Raw genomic sequence first — 25816 nt, forward strand, 5'->3', positions numbered from 1 at the left:
CGTTAGATTCTGTATATATACAAATATATATGTACGTATATACATATTTGTATATATTTGTATATATTACTTGGTGTTGTAGCTATAACTTTAAACGTGGTTTAAAATGCCCAATATATTCCATAACGCCTGAACCATCCGGTTAGTCCGTGATTTCTGGGAGTCGACATTCAACCAAGAGCAATTTCCGAACGAACGGCGCGAACTTAACTTCAAGAGAACGCGCGCGAGTCGACGGACGGGCAAGACGGCAGGGGATATACCCGTGATACCCTAAGAAAATATCCGAGGAAGCAGGCGTCCCTTGTTTCTAAAGGACACGAAACATCATGCCGGCCATCGGATCGAGTCGCGCGGCGACGCTCAGCGTCGTGCTATTTCTCATCGCGTAGGCCGTAAGTGAGACGGATGCGCGGTGCACGCCTGTGTAAAATACGCCCGTAGATTTAAATAACGCTCGCTAATGAAATTATACAGTGTATCGCACGATGTACTTACGGACGACCGGATCTCGCCCGATCTCGCAACGTACTCGACGATCGAAGGGGAGTGCGTTTATCGAACGGAAGAGCCCGAGTTTTGCCGAGACAGTCCGAGAGAAAGCGTCAATTCAATTTAAGAGTCAATTAAAGTACCTAATTTGCTCTTAAATTACTCATTCTCTCCGGGTTCATTCTTCAGGGGTGACCGAAGGCGGCGTGATTCCGGTCAAATCGCGACACGTCACGGACTCGGGGGAAGATGGTTGATTCGGACGTCCTACAGCTCCACAAGCGTCCCGATATCGCGCCGCATCGCCGGCGTTGAAAGTATGAGTATTCGTGCGAACCAAAAACTATCCGCAAGCGTCTCGTACGTGCACGAAGGCGCGGCGCGGCGCGGCGCGGCGCAACGGTTGCAATAAATATATTATGCCGCTGCATTCGGCCGGTAGGTACGTTTTGCCGGAGTTCGATTGAAAGACGACTGGGTATCACGCGAGCTAACGTGATGCGGAGGGTCGCGCGTACGCGTTGTGATTAATTGATTCCCGGAATTCGATGTAAGTTCGAGCGAGTTTATAAACGAGTCCACCGTGTATGTTTGTATATATGTATGCATGCGCGCGCGCGCGCGTGTGTGTGTGTGTTCGATCGTGCGGATTTGTCCGATTTTCGACGTGTTCTGTCGCAGTCTTGCCAATCATTCGAAACATCAACCGCGGTGCTTCGTGTCACACGCGTCAACGGCACTTTTGCCGGTAGCGTTAAATAAAGGCCGCGGCGGGGCGATTTACTTTGGTGCATTTCGGGTTGGAATTAGTCGAAAGTTACTCGCGTCACGCGTTGTTTCCTAATCGTATTGATGTAATCTAAGTTTTCGAATTGATTAATTAATCATAATAAAGCGACTTGACTACGTCTCCGTCGTGAGCACATTGTTGATGTTGAGAAATTTGATTTCTTAAATTGTTATTCTTGCTTTTGGAATACTTTTACACGTATTATTCATCATATTGTTATATGACGACACTAATTGCATTTAGAAATATTCGGAAATCATGTGCCGAGTAATTAATTCAGGAACCGCGATTTTTGGCTTTGATCTTTGGTAACATCGAAGCATGAATTGAGATTTCTGCTTCCTCCATGCAGTCGTATTAAACGTCTGCGAGCGCTAAATCCTCCTTTGAAGTTATTTTTTCACAAGTTGAAACAAATTGATGCTTCGCCACATATCGCCGTTATTCAACAAACCGTAGCCGTAAATCTCGATCAAATCATGTCATAAGTTTGTCCGTTCCGTTGAAAGCGTGGAACAACTTATATATGCATAGATTGAATTGTAATACGTGGATTAAAAGAAACTTTTTGTTTGTAACTTTTTGCTGATCAATATTCTCGAGCGCGAGTGGATTACAAAAAGAAAAAACCAATTTACATGGACGTGTACAGGGTATCTGATAATTCGCAGCCATTATTTACACAGCATTACTCTCTAAAGTATAATAAAGTGTACTTTTCACCGAAATGCTACACTTGTAACTGGTGGTACAGTTACAAGTGCGGCACTGCAATTGAGGAAATCTCGCTGAAAGAATCAGTTAATGGCAACGAATGTTGCCCCGATGTTGATGAAAATTGCAAACACAGACCAGCGCACGCTAGGAGAACAGAAGCCGTTAATTCCATCGCTGCGCACGCAGAAAGTTGGCTTTGATACGATTTATAAGGGATTTGTGTATATTAAAGATTTCACACAATGGAAACTTGGGAATCAACGAATATTCACTCAGATTGTCGGTAAAATGCCAATTTCACTGGCTTGATCAGAAGCATTTTTACTAATCCATTTGTAGAAGAGCTTCTTTCCCTTTTAACAGTGAATTTCATTAACAAAACTATCAGGAAAGATCGTTATTTCTGCAGTTAAACTTAAAAATTTCCCATAACGCACCTCTGAAGCTAAACAATTCTGCTGAGAACAAACCCTCTTTGAGATTGATTGAAGAAAGTAATTACGTTTGCCCATTTACGTTCGCCCTCAAAGCCTCGCTTTTCGAGCGTTCACAAGAAGTCGGAGACTATCGAAACCTCTCGACACTTTCGTTAAGAAAAAACAAAGTCACATCCTGAGGAAAAAGAAATTTGCGCGAGTTGTGGCTGCGAATAATCGGGCACTCCGTGTATCCCGCTTAAAATTCACCCGATTTCTCACTTCCGACGCCATAATCCAATATGGCCGCGGTTGGGTCTTCTTCGCGCGATGAGAGAACCGCGCCGAAGGAGATGACATCACGGTAAAGAAGAGAAACGCGTCTCGAAGTGACTCGCGTCGAGCGTGCGAAGCGCGCGCGAAGGGAGAGAATCCGTGGCGGAGGGGACCGAAACTACCCCTCGGCTTTGGTTTTCGCATTAACGTTAACGCCGCGTTAACGTAGCGAGTACTCCTCGGCTCCGGCGTCTCCGTGACTCGCGCGTGTGCACAGCGCGTGTGCACACGCTAGATGGAATCGACTCTTATCACATGATTGCGGCTAGTCCCGTCGGACTCCAACTAATTGAGAAGTGACTAGTGAGAGTGGTCTTCGCTATATGTACATATACACTAAACGCCTGAGAGAGCACATTACTAAAATATCACATCGTGCGATCGTTAGCTCAAGGTACCTTCGATAGCGATTCGCGTCTTTCGAGTCGAGAGAACGCGCGTCGTACTCGTCCGCGACTCTGCGACGCCTGCCCGTCGACGTGTATCGTGCGAAATCAGGGGAGGGAAATCGCGACGGTATCTCGTTTGTATCGGCCGCCGCCGCCGCCGCTGCCATTCGAGCCAGTTAATTAATTCGGAACCAAGCGCGCCCCGCCAACTGGCCCGAAGTCGTGCCGTCTACGAAATACAATTAATACGGTAACTAGGAATAACGCAACGCGTCTCGCCGTAACGTTCCGCAAAACAAGATTAGATTGTCGCGTAGTTACTGTTTAGCGTTATTACGCTTAAACACTACTATGGGTGTCCGGTGTGCGGCCGGGTTTAATTCGGGTGTACTTTCATTCGTTCTCATCCAGCAGAGCGAAGAGACAACCGAATTCGGAAGCGCGGCGGTAGCGCTTTCCGGAATTGTTTCCTCGCCTGCGCGAGTCATTCGCGACCAGAGTGTGTATATGTGTGTGTGTGTGTACGGTGTCGCAGGAGGCGGTTCTGTCGCCTCACCGTTCTACTTTGGTACAGAATAATCGTTTGGCACTATCGTGGCTATCGTCCTCCTATCGAGCTCCGCTGCGCGACTCGCGGATCGCGGCCGTAAGCGGCGCGGCTTCGCGCGACCCTGTGTGTCTCTCTCTCTCTCTCTCTCTCTCTCTTTCTCTCTCTCTCTCTCCTCTCCTCTCCTCTCTCTCTCTTCCTCCCTCCCTCCCTCCCTCTTTCTCTTCCTTTGCAACGTTCGAGATCGCGAGAACGAACTCTCGACGCAAACGAGGCGAAATCTCACGCGAGTGTTGAAAGCCCCGAGATCTCGCGGGAACTCGTGAGTGGGGGGGAGGGAGAGGGGGGAGGGGCTCAAGTGCCGCAGGATCGCCGCGAATCGAGGAATCGAGGTAGCTCTCAGCGGGCGCGAATGGGGGAAACCGAGAGTCGAAGATTGCGCGCGACCTCATCACCGGGGGCCGTAGCAAGAGCGTCTCGCCGACGCTTTGCTTTCTTTCCGCAAGAGAGGCACTTGGCGAAGCCTGCCGCAGACTCGACTCGAAGGACATTACCGACTTTACGTGCTCACGACCGATCCCGACGGCTTCGCGACGGTGTCCCGACTCGCGGCTCTCCCCCGGTCGGCGAGTCCGACGGACACACAGGCTGGGAAATGGAACGGCAGTGGGCGGACGTTGCGGCTGGACTAACGATCAAGGGCGTCAGGCGTCATGGAACTGTTTTCTTTAATCTTCTAATCAGCGCTCCTCGAGGCCCGCGATCGCGCGAGGCCCGAATCGTCGCAAGGACCACGTGCGCGTCCGGCGATCAAAGCGGACGAATATATCGTGTAAATATATATATATATATGTATGTATACATATATATATATATATATATGTATATATATGTATGTATGTATATGTATATACACATATATATATTTGTATATATGGCTATGCCGGCGAGAAGTGGGAAATTGAAACGGTGCGAACGCGAGCGAGGCTCCCGCGTCTCGCCGCGAAACTCGTTGACATTCGTTGGACGCGGTTCCTTTTAATGTTTCTCGTTATCTTAATAAACTCCCGCCGTCGCTAAAAGGGACGCCCGCGCGCGTGCGACGGTGTCGCACCGCTCACGGGTGACGTATCGACATATTGTTTAATTGTTAAATTACATCTTTATCGAGACGGTACAATATGGTCTAATTACGACTAAATTGGCCTATCGCAGCACCGGGCCGGTCTTGGAGGGAAATTGAGTTTTCGCCCGACGGAATAAATTCTTTTCTCTCTCTCTCTCTCTCTCTCTCTCTCTCTCTCTCTCTCTCTCTTTCTCCTTCTCGCCCCCTCCCTCTCTTTCTCACTCTTTTTTAAACAGTTTTCTTTGTTTGGCACAGTAGACATCAACCGGCGACGCAATTCTCTTCTCTTCATTTTCTCTCTCTCTCTCTCTCTCTTTTTTCTCGTGTTTTGTTTCGGTTAGAGGTACCGGCCGGCCGGCATCTAGCGATCAACCCTATTCGTTAAATAGCACCTTCGTTATTCAACTTCGTTTCGCGTACTTTCGAGAGTGCGCGTACACAGAGCAGCAAGTTACACTATATCACTTAAGAGCTAAGTGTTCTGACCGAGTGGAGGATCTGGTCTCGTAAATGATCCTCTTGGAGTTTTTTTTATAAAAAAAAAACGCTTTTCTTTCTCCTCCCCCTCTCCTCTCTCTCTCTCTCTCTCTCTCTCTCTCTCTCTCTCTCGCAATGAGACACGATCGGACTTGGTTGTGAAGTGGTCAGAAGTTAAAGCTACTTACGAGACCATTCCTTAGAGAATGAGCCGGCACTCTCGTTCTGCGCTCGCGCATATTGGACAGCGTGTTGTTATCATGTGTTTCATGTTTTGTGTGTGTATGTGTGTCACGTGTCGCATATACATATATATAAATATTACGAGAGTGTGGATAGCGACTAGGGAGAGAACTTGGAAGGACCGAATATATAGACCATGCAACAAGACGCTACTTCGCGGCTCCCGACGACGAACCTAAATTTCGCTGGTGTCTGACATACGTACGGGAGTAAACGGAAGATACTATTATTGCTATCCGCATCGGAAAGGATTATTCATTCGTTCGGGAATTCGAAGGCACCGGCAACGCTTTCCGGGGGGCTCCTCGCCTCCCGGTTCGGTGCCAACGTCGAACACGTCGTTTCACACGGACTGTGTCGTCGACGATGAGCGACGTCTCCGTCGTCGCGAGTCCTGCTGGACGCCCTCGTCGCGAGAGCTCGTCGCTCGTCGAATGGTCTCAACCGTCCACGGACTGAGGGCGAACTTGAAAGTTCAGTCACGCTTGTAAGTCGTAACTGCGCTACGGCTCTCCTCCCTTGGATTTGTCTCGGGGTAACTCGGAATTGCCTTTGTATCAAAGTGTCCTTGCTTGTCTGAACTCAAACGAAATATTCGTATTTTAATCGTCGTTGATGTGTGTTCGTCCGTGGAGGATTGGCAAGTATAAAAATTTATGTTGCACGCGCGGCTCTCGCGACGACTCCTCGCGCCATGGAACACTCTCAGTGCCTCGACCTTTCCTACCGCGAGACGCGCTTAATCGCTTAACAAACAAGGGTAGACCAAGAGGAGATCCTGAACGGGTCTGAAAAAAGTCACGGTATAATAATCCAGGATGTTCGGCGCGGAAATCGCTAATAACTCATATCCGCAGCGAGAACCTACGTTGCGTCATTTTCCGCAGCGGAAGGATCGAGTCGAAGGGTTCCGAGGGCCCAGTCCGCTCCTTTAAGAGCACAGGGAGAAGCGAGACTTGAAGAAGTCAAGAGAGCATTGAATTTTCTGTCAATTCTATTCGACGATCGAACTGAGAACTCTGAGGTTCGTCGACAAAATCTGCGTGGACGATTTGAAACACGCTCCTCCCCTCTCCCCGCCCTGACTTTCGGAGCGGTCCCTCGAGTTCAGCCGGCAGGACGTGCGCGACGCGGTCCTCACCCGCGTGAAAAAGAAAAAACAAAAACATCCGTCGACGTGTTCGCGTGTGCACGGAGCTCGCGTAGAGTGAAATTATCATTATCGCACGCGGCATCTCATCGCGAATTATGTTACATATCGAGTACACATCGAGTATATCGAAAGTAGCTATTACGTTACAAATATATCACTTTTCGATGGAGCACGAAGACGAAGAAGACAACAAAAGGAAGCCTTGACCGTCGACTTTCGCCGGCCGCGTCGTTGCGTTCTTTGGTTTCGTTCTTTTTCTCGTTTTCCTCTTGGTTTCGTCATATCCTTATCACAAGTTAATCTCACTATCGTAGCCTAGAAAGCATATCGTCAGACGTGCTGGTAGGTCGCAGCAGCAGCAGCAGCAGCAGCAGCAGCAGCAGCAGCAGCAGCAGCAGCAGCAGCAGCAGCAGCAGCGGCGGCGGCAGCAGCGGCGGTGGTGGTGGTGGTGGTGGTGGTGGTGGTGGTGATGATGATGGTGGTGACGTGTGATCTCTCCTACATTCTCCTTTTCCTTCCCGTAATTGACGCGTCGTATCTTGGGCCGGCGACGATGGATGGACTCGGTCCGATCTCGTTTTTCAGTTCCTCTTTCTCCGCCTCTTTCATTCGCGCGTGATACACTCGTGCTCCTCGCGAGGTAGGACGAGCTGAGCGCCGTCGATGGTGGTGATCATAGAGCGCGACTCGAGGGCTGATCTCTCGCGATCGCGCGAACAGTGGAACAGAGGACATCGGAGACATTCGAATTTTAACACGCTATTCAACCGCGACGCTTCAGAGAGAGAGAGAGAGAGGGGGGGGGGTGTGAGGGGAAGTTGGAAAAGGAGAAAGAGAGGGAGTCGCTTCCACCGATGAGAAGTAAACGCCGAAGATCAGCATTCCCGAAGAGCTCCGGCCGCAGCCGGCTGAGTCGACGCGACATTCCCGTTCACTCGCGCGATCCTGCCGGATCAACCCTCGAGCCGCGGCTCGCGCGGCGACCCTCGCGTGGGTAGTCGCAGGGAAAGAGGAACGTCGGGCCGAGTAGAGTTGCGTTAGCGCTGGTGGATGTGCGTGGTGAGATGCTTGGAGAGATAGTCGGCGCGGGCGAAGCACTTGCCGCACATCTCGCAGTGGTAGGGCCGCTCGCCGGTGTGGATACGCAGGTGCCTGGTGAGATCGCTCTTGCCGCCGAAAGCGCGGCCGCAGAACAGGCAGACGAACGGCCGTTCGCCGGTGTGCTTGCGCACGTGCAGCTTCAGGTTCTCCTTGGACCTCACGCACTTGCCGCAGAACGGACAGGCGAAGCGGCGCTCGCGCCGGTCGGCCTCGCGATTGCCGCGCGCCAGACCGATGATCGCCTCGCTGGACTCGTGCCGGTCGTCGTCGACCGCGTTGTCGTCCACATCGCCGATCTCGCTGCTGGTACCGCCTCCGCCTCCGCCTCTGCCTCCGCCGCCGCCGCCGCCGCCGCCGCCGCCTCCGCATCCGCCTCCGCCGCTGCCGCCGCCGCCGCCACCGCTGCCCGCAGTCGTTTCCGTCACCTGCACCTCCACCGCGTCGCCGGGATTCTCCTGGACGCTCGCGGTCTCCGAGACGCTCTCGTCGCGAGCGTTCTCGGAGAACACGCCGCGCATCTCCTCGGCGTCGCCTGGGTTCGTCGTGGTGTCGCTGCCGGTCTCCTGGGACGGTTCGCCGGTACTCGAGACCTGGTCGCTGCGCTCGGCCGGCGCCGAGACTACGACGACGCTCTGCGGATCGGGCGCGCGCTGCAGCCGCTCGAGCGCGTGGTTCAGACGATGTTTCTTAAAGGACTTTAGATACCTGAACTGCATGCCGCACACGTCGCACGTGAACAGCTTGTCCGCCGGCAGCCGTGCCCGGTGGTTCTGCTCGCGGTGCTTCACGTAGGCGGACCGGTAGCGGTATCGTTGGCCGCACTGCTCGCACGTGAACGGCTTGTCGTCGCTGGTCTGACCGGCGTGCTGCAGCAACGCGTGCCGCTCCAGCAGCCACGGCGACGGGAACGTCGCCAGGCAGACGCCGCAGCGACGCGCCAGCCCGGCCAGGCCGGTGAAGCCGCCGTGGCCGATCAGGGTGCCGCCGCCGCCGCCGCCGGCGCCGCCGCCACCGCCGGCGCCGCCGCCGCCGCCGCCGCCGCCACCGCTGCCTCCGCCGGCGCCGCCGTGGGCGCTCGTCCGCTCCACAAGCGCACCCCAGCCGCCCGCTTCCAAACCAAGGGCGAGAGAGACCTGCAACAAGAGTGGACATTACGTCGTACCGTTGCACCGCTCCATCTGTGGCCACGGATCTCCCTTGCCGGGAGACTCAGCTTGCTTCAACCGGTGGGTACAGCCAGAGGTTCGACAAGTGGCAGCGACGAAAAGAGCATCTTCGTGCGGACTCGTCGAGCGAGTGTCGTCGCTGAATTTTCTGGGTTTCCCGATTGGTGCTTGCTTTCCCTTGCGTCTCGGGTACTCGTTGCGTAAGCGACTACAGTGTGTAACTGAAGATTGTCGGAAGTCCGGAATCGGGGGATTCGGGACTTCCGCAAACGCCTGTCCCGGAAATCTGCCTCGGAAAGTTCGGTTTTAGTTGGTAGGCCTTAGACTAACTCAAATACCGTTCCGTGGATTGGATCAGTCGATCACTTGGACATTCTCACAGCCATGCACCAATTCTGCTTACAAACTTGGTTTTGGCAAGTTACTTGGTTGGATATCAGATGGAGAAATGGGTAGGCTTTTTATTACTTATTATCTTGATAATTGACCGGCTTTTCAATTACGCAACGTACGCTAGGTTAGCTTAAGGCCTACCAACCTTAAAACTAAAAAATTCCCGAAACCGATTTCGGAACAGGCTTCAAATTAGGAAGAACGTTTCTTGGTACCTGACTGAAGTCCAGGCTCTGGTTTCCCGGAAAATTATGGGCTCTCTCTCTCTCGTGAGGAAATCTGTGTGTGAAGTCAGGTTAAGCGTGTGATGCTTTGTATGTCATGCGAACCCAACTCAGGGGAATTTGGATAGAATCTACCTTGGCGTTTTCTCTCCAACGTTTAGCTAAAGAGTTTTTTAAATGTTCTTTTTGTATTAAAAATGAATAAAGCGTATGCGAAGCATGTCTCACGTAAGAAATATTTTACTATGTAATTGAGATCCAGTTCAATTTCCTTCTGAAGAAAGAATAGACTTTCTTTGGAAAATCTATATAGAGTTATAACTTATTTAAGCGTTTGTGAACGCTTCAGTTTATGTGAGTTTCAGGTTATTCTTCTGCCTGAATAAGTGAATTGAAATAAACAAATTCGGCGAAAAGAAATTCACACAAAGTATGCAGCACCATCTTGGAATCCGAATTGAGCACATTTCTCCGTACCGCTAAAAACTCAGATATTATAAATATATATAATGTTTGAAGCACGCGAATTGGCATGAGAAATCTAAACAGATCACATTTGTTCCCCAAACTCTTTGCAAAAGATCTTTCCCACCGTTTTCATTTTACATTAGAATTTAATAAAACCTATAAAATACCGAGTATTTACGCTGAGTGTATTCAAGTATAAATATATAAAAATTTAAATACTCGGTATTTCTCACAAATATTTGTTTGTTTTTCATCTACCTCTTATTCTCTTTACTGAATTTGAAATAGTTACTATAAAAATGGGATTCCCTATTTGATTTTATAAAAATATACCGATGTTATTTATCCGCATTATATCTGTTTCGATTTCAAAAACCCAGAGACTCATGTTTAGAATAAAAATTAAATCTCCGATGGATACGTTACAGAGGGATACAACGGTTACAATGGTTCTCGACAAATTTGGATATTCCGATTAAAAATTCCATATCTATCTGGAAAAATCTATCTAGAAAAATCTTGAGCAATTTCTATGTGTCGCTGTTTGGCGGCTCCAGCGACGTTGACTTCCGCTGCGACAACGGAGTGAATCAACAGCAATGTTATTCAATACGAACAAGGAGTCAATTAAATGTACTCCGATTGATTATTTACAGGATCGAATTAGTCGATTGAATGACGGTACGGTGACACGTGCGAATCCAAAAGGAACTGTGACACTTCACACGTCCCGTCGGTACTGCAGATTCATATAATTTCAACTAATCACCGTTCGCGCCTGACACGGTCATATCCAGAGGCCTTCTCTCCCGTCGTCAGTGAAAATTGATATTTGCTTCGCATCAGTTCACATGACCGTCTCTCTTGTAACCCGCGCGAGTACCTGCGTAATCGCGCAAATTTGCGATTACTTCGCAGGTATTTCGCCTAAAAATCGACGATCACGCTGGTGAGTGCGAGAACGCCGATTAATCTCGGCGATAGATCGAGCAAGCGAAGTAATTCGAGAAGCTGCAGTGAGCGTGTGAGAGTATCCAGGAACCTCGGAGCTTTCCCGACGAGTGAACGTCCGGACGATCTCTCTGACGATCGACGAGAGAGAGCGGCTTGAAACTCCCGCATCGAACCCCCGCCATTCGTATCTCAAATACGGCCACGACGGCGGCGGCGGCGGCGGCGACGAGTGTCTCGCGGCGGGGATCGTTTCACGCTCGAACGGAAGATTATGAACGATGCACTTACCCTTTTGTATCGCGCGGGTGCGGCTTATGATAGCGATAAACAATCCCTAAGGCCCATAATATCGCTCTGGGTTTCACGCGCGAGGTTGGACAACACACACATCGCGGGGGGTTGCGGAACGCACGGACAGACGGACAAGGACATTACACATCGTACGCACGTGACGTATTGTTAACACAAACAGTTTGCAGCTTTTATTTCACAAATTGTTAATTTACAACTATGATATGCATTCGTTCGTCTAAGAACCGAAAAACAAATCAGTTTTCTTCTTCTTTTTTGTCGTTTTTTTTTCTTTTTTCTCCTGTTTTCTCCTCACTTCTCTCTCTCTCTCCCCCTCCCCCTCCCTCCCTCCCTCTCTCTCTCTCTCTCTTCCTCCCTCTCTTTCTCTCTCTCTCTCTCTCTCTCTCTCTCTCTCTCTCTTTCTCTCACTGCTGTCCCTCGCCTCTCCTCCTTGTCTCCTTATTTAACGCCAAGCCAAATCGGTCGTGACTATCCGCAATGATCGGAACGTTCGGAAACGCGTTATCAATGTCGCGTGGAGAGTTACGGACGAGAGTGGGCCTTCGGAATGTGGATTTCTTCGCGAGCGCCATCGCGAAATGTCTTCGTCTTCACCGATCTCCCGAAACGTTCGACTTCCGATACAGACAAGACACACGAACGTTCGCGCGCGCGCATACATATGTGTGCGTGTGTGTATGTATGTGTGTGTGTATATATACATACATATATATATATATATACACTCACATATATATAAACGCTGTTAATAAATCGAGACTTCAGCAGCTCCGCAATCAAATTCACAGGACGCGTTTGTATGCCGCGGTGATCTCTCACGCTTGTACTCACACTCTCATTCTCTCTCTCTCTCTCTCTCTCTCTCTCTCTCTCTCTCTCTCTCTCTCTCTCTCTCTCTCTCTCTCTCTCACTCACTCACTCTCTCTCTCTCACTCTCACTCTCACTCTCACTCTCTCTCTCTCTCTCTCTCTCTCTCTCTCTCTCTCTCTCTCTCTCTCTCTCTCTCCCCCCCCCTCTCCCTCTCCCTCTCGGCCTGAATCCTTCGCTTCGGCATGCACGAGCGATTTAAGGTCGGACCTCGCGAGGCAATGACACTCAACAGCCGGAGCAGAATGTGGAAACGCGCGTCGGATGGACGGAAACGCTTTCTCGGATTATCCACTCCGTCGCCTCCGGTCGCGTTCATCTCACATGCCGTCCATCGCGGTCGTCCCTCGCGATCGGCCGCGCACGCGGATTGATCTCTCTGGGCATTATGGATGCGAGAAAACGCGAGGTGCCGCGGATGAGTCGCGGGGAATACCCAGCAGGGGGCTGGACTCTCCGAACGAAGTGCCGGCTCGTCGTCTCGCGGCGAAGTCTCGTCGCTCCGCGGGTGTGCGCTCTCGCTTTTTGCCGCCGTATTTTCGCACGGCAGGGAACGTCCCCGGCGTGTGCGATCGCGCCTAAAACGAAGAGCTTACTTCCAAGTCGTCTCGCGTGCGCGCGCTCAGCTGCGAGCAGCCTCGCGGCGAGCTCGTAATCTCCAGTTTTTGTCTCCGTCTCTCTGTTGTTTCCCCGTTCTCCCCCTTTTTTTTTTTTTCGAAAATATGCACCGGAGCCAACACGGAAATAATAAGCCCTTGGATTTGGCAGCGCGACCCGAATGTAACGGCTGTTGCTGCTGGATCGCGCGAGAATGCTGGTCATTTGTCGTCCAATCACGTATGAAATTAACGTCGCGTCGCTCTCTCATTCTCTCTCTCTCTCTCTCTCTCTCTCTCTCTCTGTCCCTGCTGTGAAAATGACTCGTAAAAATCCAAGCAAAGTCTCCGAAAACAGGACTGATCGGCGGCCGGTCGATGGATTTTTTTTCTACCACAGCGAAGATCGCGCCTCGATTACTCACATACGTGTCCTATCGCGGCCCATAATATCTAAGATCAGCAAGGTCGCGCCCGAGAGTTCCGAGTATATCACGCGATATCGTGCACGTACCAGGTGTCCGAGAAATAAGAAAGCGAAAAATGTAGCAGCAGATAAGAGACACTCGTCGGAGCTGTCGGGGAATTAAACGTGCGGGAATGCTCTTTCCCGAGCGGGGACATTCCCCGTCGGGACGGGGAAGGGGCGATGGGGGAGGATGCATGTCACGTGATGCGGAACGCAGGAGTAACCGGGCAGATTTGGTGACGTCGACGCGATCGGCGAGAGAGAGAGAGAGAGAGAGAGAGAGAGAACAAACGGTTCGCGGAACGCTGAAATTCGTGCGCGGGTCGTGTTGCCTCGCGCAGCGCGCGCTACCTTTCGTCACACACACACACACACACACACACACGCACACACACACACACACACACACAACGCGCGCATACACGAGCCGAAGGATCTTATATCGCGATGGATACAATCGTGTCGGAGGCTCGACGAGTCTCCGGAGTGCGACGCGAGAAAATCTCGAAACGAGCGATCGAGGCATCGACACTCGATCGCGCCGCTCTCGCGAGAGATCTTCGCGGATTCTCGATCGTATATCACGTAAACAACGAGAGCGCGTAAGATCGAGTAAGTGCGTGTGTATATCTTTACGCGTAAGCGCCCTATTTTATTCTGCTGAGCTGAGCTACGACAAGCGCAGGTTACATCGCTGATAATTTCTTTCTTTTTGTCTTTTCTTGCCCGCGGTGCGACGGAACGTCGAGAGTGCGCGTTATGATCGGGGATTATGAGTCGCGGCAAGACTGTAACGACAGAGTTGCGGTCCTCCCTCCTCCCTCCGCATACTTTCGCAAAACGCGAAACGGTGATCGAGTCTCGGTGACGCCGAATCGATAACAAGACGGTTTCGAGATGGCCTCGTGCACGAACGGACATTTTCTCGCCGGCGCTCGTTTGAAAAACAACCTTCGCTCCTTACTGACAAACTATTTGTACACCATACGTTTCTCCTTATTTTTCCATTCTCCCTCTCTCTCGCTCTCTCTCTCTCTCTCTCTCTCTCTCTCTCTCTCTCTCTCTCTCTCTCTCTCTCTCTCTCTCTCTCTCCTTCTCTCGCTTCCTCGCTCTTTCGCAAATGTAAGCGTACGCATATATATATATATATATATATATATACGTACACATGCGACACACACACACACACACACACTCTCTCTCTCTCTCTCTCTCTCGATCTTTTTCTCTTTTTCTCTCTCTCGGTCCTTCCGTCTTGCGCTCTAATGTTCGATAATCAAGCGAATGGGTGCTTGGTGTCGAGATGTGCTACGTGGAATGGCATGGGCATCGATTCTTTCGAAGTCGGTTTCACATGTGTCGCGATTAAATAGCACGTTAGATGCTGGGAAAGCAAAATCTAAGACTGGTTGGCACAAAACGAAACGAGTAGTATCGGTGCGGGCCGGCCGCGTCGCGCGTCGCGCGTCGCGTCGCGTCGCGTCGCGTCGCGTCGCGTTGACAGACGGACGGACGGACGGACGGACGAGAGCGCGCGGACGGACGGCGCGGCTGCCGCGACGCGAGTCGTTACAAGTATGAAAAATATTCCGTTGGTAACACCGTTTAAAAAAGTTATTGCATCTGGGTAACCTATGTTGTATAGGTACTTGTCTTTTATCGTATATTGTACAAATATTGTTGTAAGTCGGTAGTACAAACGTTACTGTAGAAAACATAACAATTCGTAGGTTTCTCGTCTTTCGTATCGTTACGGAAAGCTTAGTTAAGTGTTATACAAACTGTTAGTACTATGCGAGAGATTTCGAACTACAGGGTGACTCCGAAAATATTGAACACTGCGTTGTGTCTCGTGTGTCCTCTGCGTCTGTGTGTCGCGCGTATCTATGTATGTCGTGTGTGTGTGTGTGTGTGTGTGTGTACTTGTGTGCGCGTGTGTATGTCTACGTGTCATCTGTCTTGCCCTCTTTCCTTCCTACCTTCCTTCCTTCCTTCTCTTTTGTCTCTATATATGTATATATATATATATATATATATATATTAGTGAGAAACCAAAGGTAATTACATAAAACTCGGTCGCGCTGTAATCGAACCTCGACGGACGGACGGACGTTACTTTTGTCTGTTGGCGCTTGGCGCGCAACGTTGCGACAGCACTTGGAGTTACAGCGTATTACACGGACGAGAAAGAAGCAGCGATAATCCGTAATTTCTGGATCTTCACTTGAATTTTAATAAACGAGCCTGCCCCCTTCGCGCCTCGTATTTCGGCGCAGACGAGGCGCACTGAAACGCGGAAGCAGACCGAGAGCGGTGAAATGCATTCGTGGATCTTTCAACGACGTGTTTGCCGAGTGCTGGGATAACGCTGGGATAGCGTTGCGTCGCCGCGCGGTTCACAATGACGAAAACTCGCGCGTCTAGAGCGCCAAATGTACGACACTCGCTACGACGCTACCACGTCCGACAATATGCTGATGATTCTCACGGTCAGTCCTTAGTCTGAACGTCGTTACCGTCGCTCCGTCGCGTTGCGCCAAGTCTACGACTACGACGACGACGACGACGACGACGACGACGACGACGACGACGACGACGACGACGACGACGACGACGACAACGACGACGACGACGGTGTAGGCTGAATGGTGAGCGCGAGCCTGCCGTATCTTTATTCTGCCTGTCTCTTCCACAACGCCCAACGAAAGCGATTGTGATAATCGCTCGCACCTCAATTTAATTTTACCCGACCGGCGCATGGGAATAGATTCGCATGAATCCCGCGCGCGTTTCGCGCCATCCTGTAGCGCCCTCGTCTATTTTTCCCCTTTATAATCCTCCCCTCTCCGCGCGCGGCGCACGACCGCCCTGATCGGCTTCCTTCCGAGCGAGAGATACCGAATTGTTTCGCGCGCTTTCGCACACGGCCGCGCGGGATGAAAGATACCTCGCGCGCGCGCCTGTGCGAGAGAGAGAGAGAGAGAGAGAGAGAGGAAGAGAGAGAGAGACGCGCGCGCGTGCACATCTCACACATACGCATACGCGGTGCCAGGTAAATCGGTATTCATCAAACGCGCGGTTATCGAGCGCGCGCGCGTCGGCGAGCTGCACGCCCCGTAAGATATGACGTGTCGGGCGTACAATTTTTTTCTTCGTTTTTTTTACATATACGTGGTGTACTTTGAAAAGCTCGGCTAGAGAGAGAGAGAGAGAGAGAGAGAGAGAGAGCGGCTGACAAGGCTGAACGCGGAGATGGGGCGCCAGGGACAGGTCGGATAGGGGCGAACGGAGGGCGAGGAAGCGCGGCTGTAGCAATGAAAAGAGACGGAGCGAGAGAGCGGGCGAAGGAGACAGAGAGACGAAAGGAGGGAGGGGAGGAGACAGAGACAGAGAGAGAGAGAGAGAGAGAGAGAGAGAGAGAGAGAGAGCGTGAGAGAGCGTGATCCCGCGCGTCAACCTTATTGGCGGAATTCCCGCGGAAAAGATCCCATTAATAACGGAGCGACAAGCAGGCACGTACCTGCAGCTCGTGGCGCGGACGCGAGTGCGACGGGGGAGTCGCACGTGCTTCACGAGTAGGTACACACAGCGCGTGCTGCGCTTCTGCCGCATTTCGCGTCGCGCATACACACACACACACACACACACGCGCGCGCGCGCGCGCGCGTGCACGCGAGCCGCGTCTCTCCTTCTATCTCTGTCGCGTGTATGTGGGACGCGAGAGCGACGACAGCGCGACGTCGACGACGACGCGAATGAGACTACCTGCCCCTTCGTGTTACGAGGAAAAAATTGTGGGTTGCTTGGTGAAAAAAAAAATGCGATCGCGACGGTCGAACAATCCGGGCGCATCGTGAACGGCGGCGGGGTCGCCGAGACCCCGGTAGACGTCTACACGCGTCGATTGCGATTTTATAACGCTGGCGATCGCTTTCGTGTCCCTCTTTGTGCATTATTACGAGGTACGAGCGACGAGCTGGAGGAACGAAGAGAAAGAGAATAATTCCGACGATCGGTATCGGGAACATCGGCGCGGTCTTATCGTGGACGACGGTAATAAATTATCGCCGAGTGAGACTCGTAAATATTCAGTCACAGTCCGCTCATCGGTATAAATAGGATTACCCGCTAGAGACGAACAAGCACCGTGTATATGCATGTACGTTCGGCAACTTTGCCAATATTCAAAGTATCGATGGTGATATTAATCACGCAGTGATCTCCCGACGCGATAAGCCGACTTTCGCCTCTTACCCGTCGTCTTATCGGCGCGCGGTTGGCGAAATCCAATTATTTGCCCCGGCCGTCGGCTTAAATCATCGATTGTGACTACTGCACGATCAGCACAATACCAACAACTACGGTGTCCGACGTGTACAGGCGGTTGCATTAATTGGCCTTTTCGGAAGGATCAACTATTTTTCCGATTTAATCGTCAAATCCCTGTGTTACCCGAGAGAAGCTTATGGATCGAATTGAAGATTCGATCGAGACAAAAGTCAACAACACGTCTCTGTATTAATAGCGATAAGACTCCATAATAATATGTTCCCAAGACGCACAATGTTACTTTGCGCTGTCGCTACGAGACGAATCAAGCTGGAAGTTTCGAAAAAACTAGGCACGCCCGCTCAATAATAAATTTCCATTTCAGCGGAATCTTTTCTCCCCGAACGTTCGCAACCGGTAAGGTTACGTAACCCGTCTCGAACCGCAACCGTCCCAGCGCGACCCAAAGTCGTCGCAATGTCCCCGATAAGGAGCCGCCTCGCTATTCCCCGCCCGAAATACGCTCAAGAGCCGAATCGTTTGCCGAATCGCCATCCACGCCGGATACATACACGCGGATTTACTCGTGGCATTCTTGCCGCAGGCATGATCGGAAGATTGGGCGTACCGGGGCGTCGCGCGACGCACGCGGAAGCACGTAGCGCGGGTACGCGGAACGTGTCACCGGGTGACCCGATCCGCAAACTCGCGAAACGCGCGCCTGGTGCCTCGAATTGGGCTAGTAGTTGTAGCCTCGACGCTCGTGGTAGGAGTCAGACGGACACGGCGACGACGACGGCGACGGTAGTCGATCGCGGCGACGTCGGTGTGTGCGAGCCAGTAGGCGTAGGCTTACGTGCGCTCCACACCCAAGTGCTCGCCCGCATACTCATGCACATTGACTCACGCACACGCGCGCATCCGCACGCATCACCGACACACACGACGCGACGCGGAGACACAGAGCGCGTGCGTCTCTCGGTGTCGCAAGTGTGTGCATGTATGTGTGCGTGCGTGTGTGTGTGTGTGTACGTGCGCGCGTGTGCGCGCGTGTGCGTGCGTGCGTGTGTGTGTGTGTGTGTGTGTGTGTGTGTGTGTGTGTGTGTGCGTGTGTGTGTGTGTGTGTGCACGTGTCGGTGCCGCACGCGTAGGCGTGCCTACCTACGCTTGGAATCGCGCAGGTAGGCGTGACTTGGGGCGGCGCCAGGTGAGTACACCCCTGACCTATGCTTCTTTCCCTCTCCTTCCTTCTCTCTCTCTCTCTCTCTCTCTCTCTCTCTCTCTCTTCTCTCTCTCTCTCTCTCTCTCTCTCTCTCTCTCTCTCTCTCTCTCTCTCTCTCTCTCTCTCTCTCTCTCTGTGTGTCTCTCGTTCTCATTCTTCTCTGATCTCTCCTTCTCTCGCGGCCTCGCCACCTCTCTCTCTCCCTCTCTCTCTCTCTCTCTCTTTGTTGTCTCGCTCACGACACGCGTCTCCGAATTTATATCGGCTGGAGACCCTCTCGAGCGAAAGCCTGGACACTTGGAACCTTTACCGATTGGTCTACTTCCATAGCCAATCCGGAATTCCGTATCAGATCTAAGGCCAATCCGGGATACGCTGTTTCAGCGATAGTCGGCCATGTTTCGTCAAAATCCGCGATATTTTGTGAAAAATGCTGGAATGTCCAGAGCGCTCGCTGCGCAGAAAGAGGAAGGGAGAAAGAATCGCTAATATCAGCTTAGCGATTTCTTCGGTCACATTGCTACGTGTGTTACGGGTGTTCGTCCGATGCTAAAGACCGTCGGTCACTGTAAATGTTGGCAACTTTAAAGGTGACCCCCGTGTTTTCCCCTCGGCCCCCTTTCACCCCCCCCTCTCTCTCTCTCTCTCTTTCTCTCTCTGTCTCACTCTTGATCTCTCTTTTCCTCCCTTCCTCGTCCTTCTCTTGTTTCTGAAAGTGTGCGCGCACGTGCGTGTGCAGGCGTGTACCAAGCTGGAGGGTACCTCCGCCTGATACCTCCTACTCGCTCTTCTTCATCTTCTACCGCACCCTTCTCGTCCGCACCCTCGACGCGACTAAAACATGCACTCCAACACGCGCGTGCATCGCCCACTCCCATCCCCCCGTCCCTGCCCCCGCTGCGCCTACTCGGGGGGGAGGGGGGGCCCTCGCGAAGTTTTCACTCGACGTAATTTCGCGTTCGCACGCGCGAGTCCATTTATCGACGAATACGGCTTCGCGCGCGATTCCTTCCCGCGATTCTTTACCCTCGCGACGCCCTCGCGTCGATCCACAAATGCTTCGAGATCGTAGATTCGTTTCGTGTTCTCGCCCGCATCGGAAGCGGAGGAACGATCGCGGACAGATCTCGGGACGCATTGGGAAAGATTTGTCGTTTAAACGCCGCTGGTTTTTGCTTCCTCCCGCTTGGCTATTCTCTTTCATTTTACAGCTTTTACGGAGGAAATTGAGAAACTCGTCGGCCATAGATAGCAAGAGTGTGTTCGGGATGCAATGGCGATGAAAATTACGCCGGAACGGTATATAATTTCATTTTTACTTCTGTTGGGCAACTGTTGTGTGACAAACCTTTCGTCCCGACGGAAGAGCCTCCGTTATCGTCCCTCCGTGTCTCTCGTTTTTCGTTTCCTTTTTCTTTTTTTTCTTTTTTTTACAAATATCGTGTCGATACAAATGCATTTTTTGCGCGCATCTTTCGAGCTCGGTCAGTCCGCAAGGGTCGATTACATCCTTTTTTGAATGATCTCGTGTTCTCGGCGAAAGAAAGGAAAAGCAGGTCGTTACGATTGGAGAGTAGAAGTTGTAACTTGCCGAAGTATAATCCCTGTGATGAAATTATATAGCAGGTTGAATCGATCGATTTGTCCGAACGTGGTATTTTATCGCCATGTTAGCAAAGCGGTGATGCACTTCCCGTTGCTACCGGAAGAGTCGTGCGCACGTGTACCGGCACGTCCGAACGGAGTTGTTGTCGGAAAAGTATATTTCGGGAATTGGTTTTTCTGCATATTCGTTCAATTTTGTGAGCCGGATGAAAATGATCCGGAAGAAGGCGGTGTTAATTAATGTGGCTTTCGTTGGTCGTCAAGCGAAATGAGTGATTTAGCGAGAACCGATCGACAGTGATGTTAGCTACGGGGCATTTCGAAGAACGAGTACGATACTGGAGGTGAATTTGAATTTTCCCGTTTGTAATATGTCCGCGTCACACTCGTGAGAAGAACTTTCGACATGCGTTCCGCGCACCTCCGATGTCGAGTAATGCGATGAAAATTCTACGCGCAGATTCGGCCCGAGATAATTTTCGTTAAATACGCGCGGCAAGACGATTGTGTTCTGTTTCGAAAGACGACGAGTCGTGAAGGTGAAAATGGCGGAAAACAATGTTTGCGCCTAATGCCGCCGTATGGGTATGCGATGCGATGCGACCGTGAAAATCGTACAAAACATGGATCACAGTAAAATAAGAGAGCACTCGTGCCCAATGTACAAACAATAAAGTATATATATATATACTTTATATATACACACCTTATACATATATATATATATATATATGCATGCGTATATACATATATATATGTATATATGTATATGTATATAGTCCTACCTAGAGCTTTTTATCAACATATTCTCGTCGCGCTAGTTTTTCTCTCTTCTGCCTAATTTTATCATAATGTCAATAATTATGATTAGGTGTCCCCGTAGTAATGCCTATGCATCTTTACATAATAAACTTTGTCTTATCTCTAAATATTCATTGCCTATAGTTAATTTCAGTTTAGATTAATTCCTATTCACATATTTGTCTCTATATACTGGTGTATACAATAACACTATGTAATATCTGTATCACTAGTCGCATATTCAATATATATATATATTTATATATATATATATATGTATATAATATATCGTAGAATATATAATATTTCTATGTGTGTTTGGTATATATGTACAGTGTTTCAGTTTCCTCTTTCCGCCTCGCTGTCTCTTTTTTTTTCAGTATCCCCTCCCCTCTTTTCTTTCACGCCAATAAACATACACGCATACATACACGTTCTCTCTCTCTCTCTCTCTCTCTCTCTCTCTCTCTCTCTCTCTCTCTCTCTCTCACTCTCTCTTCTCTCTCTCTCTCTCTCTCTCTTTCCTCTCTCTCTCTCTCATTCATTCTTACTTTCGCTCATTCTGCCCCATTTTCCTCCGTCTTTGTATGTTACACATTCGTCCTCTTTCTCTCTCTCCTTTTTATATATAATATATATATATTATATATATATACTAAACTATTAAAATACTAGTATAAATATCTCTTGACATATAATATATATATATATGTTTTCATTTGTTCATTTATTTGTTTATTTATTTATATATGTATAGTGTAGAGTGATCCCGGCGGAGACGAGGAAACGGATGGACATTCGGTTGAAAACGATATACATAATATGATTACATGCGTTTCGACGTCTCCTCCGCGGTTGTCGTCCCCTTCCCTTTCACCCCTCTTTTTACATTTATTGCTATTGGATTCATTGCATAGTAGGTTCTCCCGTGTATGTGAACTGATATATCATTTTTATTATACTTCACCTATGGGTGTTTCCTCTTTGCACACTCGGCGCGGCGTTTATAGAAGAGATGATGTTGAGCGAAGCGAATCGTCGAAATTAGCCGCTCTCTCTCTCTCCCTCTCTCTCTCTCTCTCTCTCTCTCTCTCTCTCTCTCTCTCTCCCTCCCTCTCTCCCTCTCTCTTTCTCTCTCTCTCTCTCTCTCTCTCTCTCTCCATCTCCTCTCGTGCTCGCGCGAGCGCGATGCCATGCGATCGTCGTTTCACGTTTCTCCGATCGTGGATAAAGCGCGCAGCAGTTTTGACTTTGCTTAGATGATTAATGGCGATATTAATTAGTAAGGATCCTATAGGCGAACGTGGGAACGTAAAGCACCGGACGATTCGCGGTATGCCTCTTGTGCGATCAAGCGTGTAGCTTGGAGAATTTGTGAGACTTAGCTTAAATTACGTCAGTCTCCGAACAACGGCATCCGCGCCTCTGTACTCTCGAAACGTCATTTTTTTCATATTCTCTAGTGTTTGAATTTGCATTTCCTTTTCTTATCCGCCAATACTCGAAAGACAATCTTCCTCTCTCTCTTTCTCTCTCTCTCTCTCTCTCTCTCTTTCTTCGTCTCCCTTCTTCTCTTCCTCTCTATATAATCAATGGTACCGTCTAAAACAAATGACTCACGATGGCATCGTTCGATCGAGGAAGCCGAATTTGGGAGAAGGGATTCAGAAACGCGATACATTCCCCAGCAATTTCTAGAAAAATTTAACAATCTGCGAGAGAAACGACGCCGTAAGCGAGAGATCGCGCGGGTCGAGCGTAATAGCCTTTCCGCGATCGTCTGACGAGAGAGAGAGAGAGAGAGAGAGAGAGAGAGAGAGAGAGAGAGGCGCCTCTTTTATTCCAAATTAGTCTCCTAGTGGTAAAACCTAACATATACCGGGCGTCTATACGTTTAAGATCTCGAGGTCTCGTGCCAGTCTGTCCTTCGACCGTCGCGCGTTGCCGCTTGCCTTCCCATCACTCGATCCTCTCTTCCATGAGCAACTTACTGCGACGAGCGTTGTCGCTCGCCGTCGGTCGAATATCGTCTCACGTGAACCTTAATATTTATCACTATTATTCCGCCTTGCGCGCTTCTCTCCCAGTCTCAACGGCGGCAATTGATCGGTTCGGGTCAAAGGTCGAGGGCGAAACGTCTCTTTTCAAGTCTCAGCAATATCATCGCGTTTGCCCCGTGCCGAAGCGACGGTTACTTTTGTTTGCTACTCGTGTCTCCTTTCTCCTCCCCCCCTCTCTCTCTCTCTCTCTCTCATGCACACACACACACACACACACTCTCTCTCTCTCTCTCTCTCTCTCTCTCTTTCCTCTCGTTGTTTAACATTTTCAGACGTATCCGCGCCTTCCTTTCACGTATTCATTAGCGCTGATCGCGATTACCGAAAATTACATCGAAATGTTGCCCGATAACGGGGTCGACATAATTAGACGAACAAACAGCGAGCGAAATTAAAGCGGCGGCTTGCCGAGAATAGTGTATAAATTTGCACTTAGACGTACAAATTTATTACAGCGTTCCGCCGATAACCGATAAAACTCGCGCGCGCCCGGCGGGCGCCGCGTTTGCTTTTCGCGCTGGGATACTCGAGAGCATCCGGCTGTGCGATATTAATCGATAATTTCAATTTTACGCGTTAAGCATAAGCCCTACGTCCTCTGACCCGGTTTTAGGTTCACGCAGCACTGCCCGCTTGTTGTCGCACTGTGGCTGGGTAAGTGTGTATCTGTGTGTGTGTGTGTGTGTGTGTGTGTGTGTGTACGTACGTGAGTGCATCGTGTAATACGGCACGGTCGTTCGAAACATATAAAGGAAGGCATCAACGGGTATGGCCGCCTTTTTTCTACTGACACGCGACTTCTCTATGTACATGAAAAAGAGACAGTGGCCGGCGCAGTCTGCGCGTTTCCGTCGTCGAAGCATTCTTCCGCGGGACTCCGAGAATAAAATCGCCGGCCGGGGAGGGGCTGATTAAAAAATATCGTCATCACCTCGAGACTCGTCCTCGCGTCCTCTAATCGTCGGGGAGGGGGGGCGGGGGGCGAGTCGAGCTAATATCTATTCCTGAGATCGAGAGAATATAAAGAGCGTCCGCGCGCCGAATCGCGACGCGGACGCTCTTCTTGAGTTTCCGCGACGTTTCAGGCGGGCGGTCCAGTCGCGAGCGGGTCGCTCTGTGCGAAAAAGACAGTCCGACTGAGCGATTGGAGCCTCGGTGGATCCGCGTCGCGCGTTCGCGCCCGCCTGGGATCGAGTTTTTTTTTTTTCTTCAGGTGGATGCCTCACCGTCGTCGATGCACCTTGATATGGAATAGAGACTGATATGCGAATGTGTATGTCCTGTGTGTATGTGTGTATATCTTTCTCTTCTTCTTCCTCTTTCCTTTCTTCCGCTGCCCTTACCAGCGAGCACACGCAGCTGCCGTGATCGGACAGCACGAGCCTCCCGCGCGCACACGCGCATCGAGTGCAAATCGCTTAGGCCAGTCGTCTCCAATGCTTCTCGCCGAGGGCGAGAACTGCTATGAACGTGGAACGCGACGCGGCAAATCGAAACGCGGATAGTGATGATAACCGTGTGGGAGGATTCGCATCTGGGCAGAAAAGCAGAATGCAGAAAGGCAGCAGCCAATCGGAAGTCGCGCTGGTAGTCTGTCTCTCTCTTGAGAGAGAGAGAGAGAGAGAGAGAGAGAGAGAGAGAGAGAGAGAGGCAGAAGAGAAGGACAGACTATCAGCGAGACTTCCGATTGGCTGTTGCTTTTCTGTTTTTTTCCGTAAGTGTGAATCCTCCCTAATACGGTGACGATAACGATCATAATGCGAAAAGATCAGCACTTGCGACCGGTTAGACGGCGGTCGCGACTAATTGGGACCAATGGCAAGCGATCTCGATTCGATTTTCAGAAAAAAAGTCGATCCTTCTCCCTCCAAAAGTCCACTTTTAAATGGGTTCTTTTCTTGCTTTGATTTTCGTACAAATTGATTCCTTCCATTCGTGCGATTTGCACGAAAGTCGAACAGAGAAGAATCGATTTAAGCTATATATTTGATTTCTCGATGGAATTTTTTGAAAGATAGCAGCCAAGTATCTTTGCTGATTACGAATTTCAAAAGTCAGAATTTTAAAATTCAAAATGGCTAATCTCCGATACAGCGAACTAATTATTTAAAAATTTTGGTTTCTCAGTGGAATCTTTCCGTATTTGGAATGTATAATAATTCTGATTATATTTCCCTGATATGAAGAAGATAAATTTAAAAAAATCAAAATAAAGATAATACCAGCATTTCGGTAATATAATGTAGAAAATGAGCGGAAAATGTTGAAGAAACATATAAAATACTGTCAAGTGTCCTTAAAGTAAGAAAGCTGTTAATATTGCGATGTGTCGACTCCTAACAGTTTGCTCGGATAAATTATCTTTTTTCTCTAAATAAATGCTTTTTCTCACTTGTTTCCAGCGAGTTAACAATTGCATATTTAAACTATATGCTATTCATTTTTATTTCCTCACGTCCTTCTGGGAGTTTATCATATAGCAATGATATAGTCGACTATGAGATTACTCATAGGGTTAGTTAAAATCACTGAAAATGAAGAAAGAAAGTGGGGAGGGGAGGGGACGATGCGTGCGTCCCACCGTGGCTCAAAGAAATCGATTTCCCGAAACTCCAATCGAGA

The 25816-nt window shown here is 50.0% G+C and overlaps 1 protein-coding gene across 1 annotated transcript in view; it reads right to left on the reverse strand.

Annotated features, from left to right (window-relative positions):
• Positions 1 to 1080: 1080 nt before the first annotated feature.
• Positions 1081 to 25816, reverse strand: part of LOC109503618 (sex determination protein fruitless) — an 83909-nt gene continuing 59173 nt past the window's right edge. The window contains exons 4-5 of the mRNA XM_025297423.1: positions 8167 to 8920; positions 1081 to 8118 (exon numbers count right to left, since the gene is read on the reverse strand). Coding sequence (XP_025153208.1) covers positions 7724 to 8118; positions 8167 to 8920 — 1149 coding nt within the window. The 3' untranslated portion in view covers positions 1081 to 7723. The remainder of the gene's footprint in view (positions 8119 to 8166; positions 8921 to 25816) is intronic.

The sequence above is a fragment of the Harpegnathos saltator genome, unplaced genomic scaffold (assembly GCF_003227715.2).
Source record: "Harpegnathos saltator strain DR-91 unplaced genomic scaffold, Hsal_v8.6 scaffold176, whole genome shotgun sequence".
In the NCBI taxonomy this organism is placed as follows: Eukaryota; Metazoa; Arthropoda; class Insecta; order Hymenoptera; family Formicidae; genus Harpegnathos; species Harpegnathos saltator.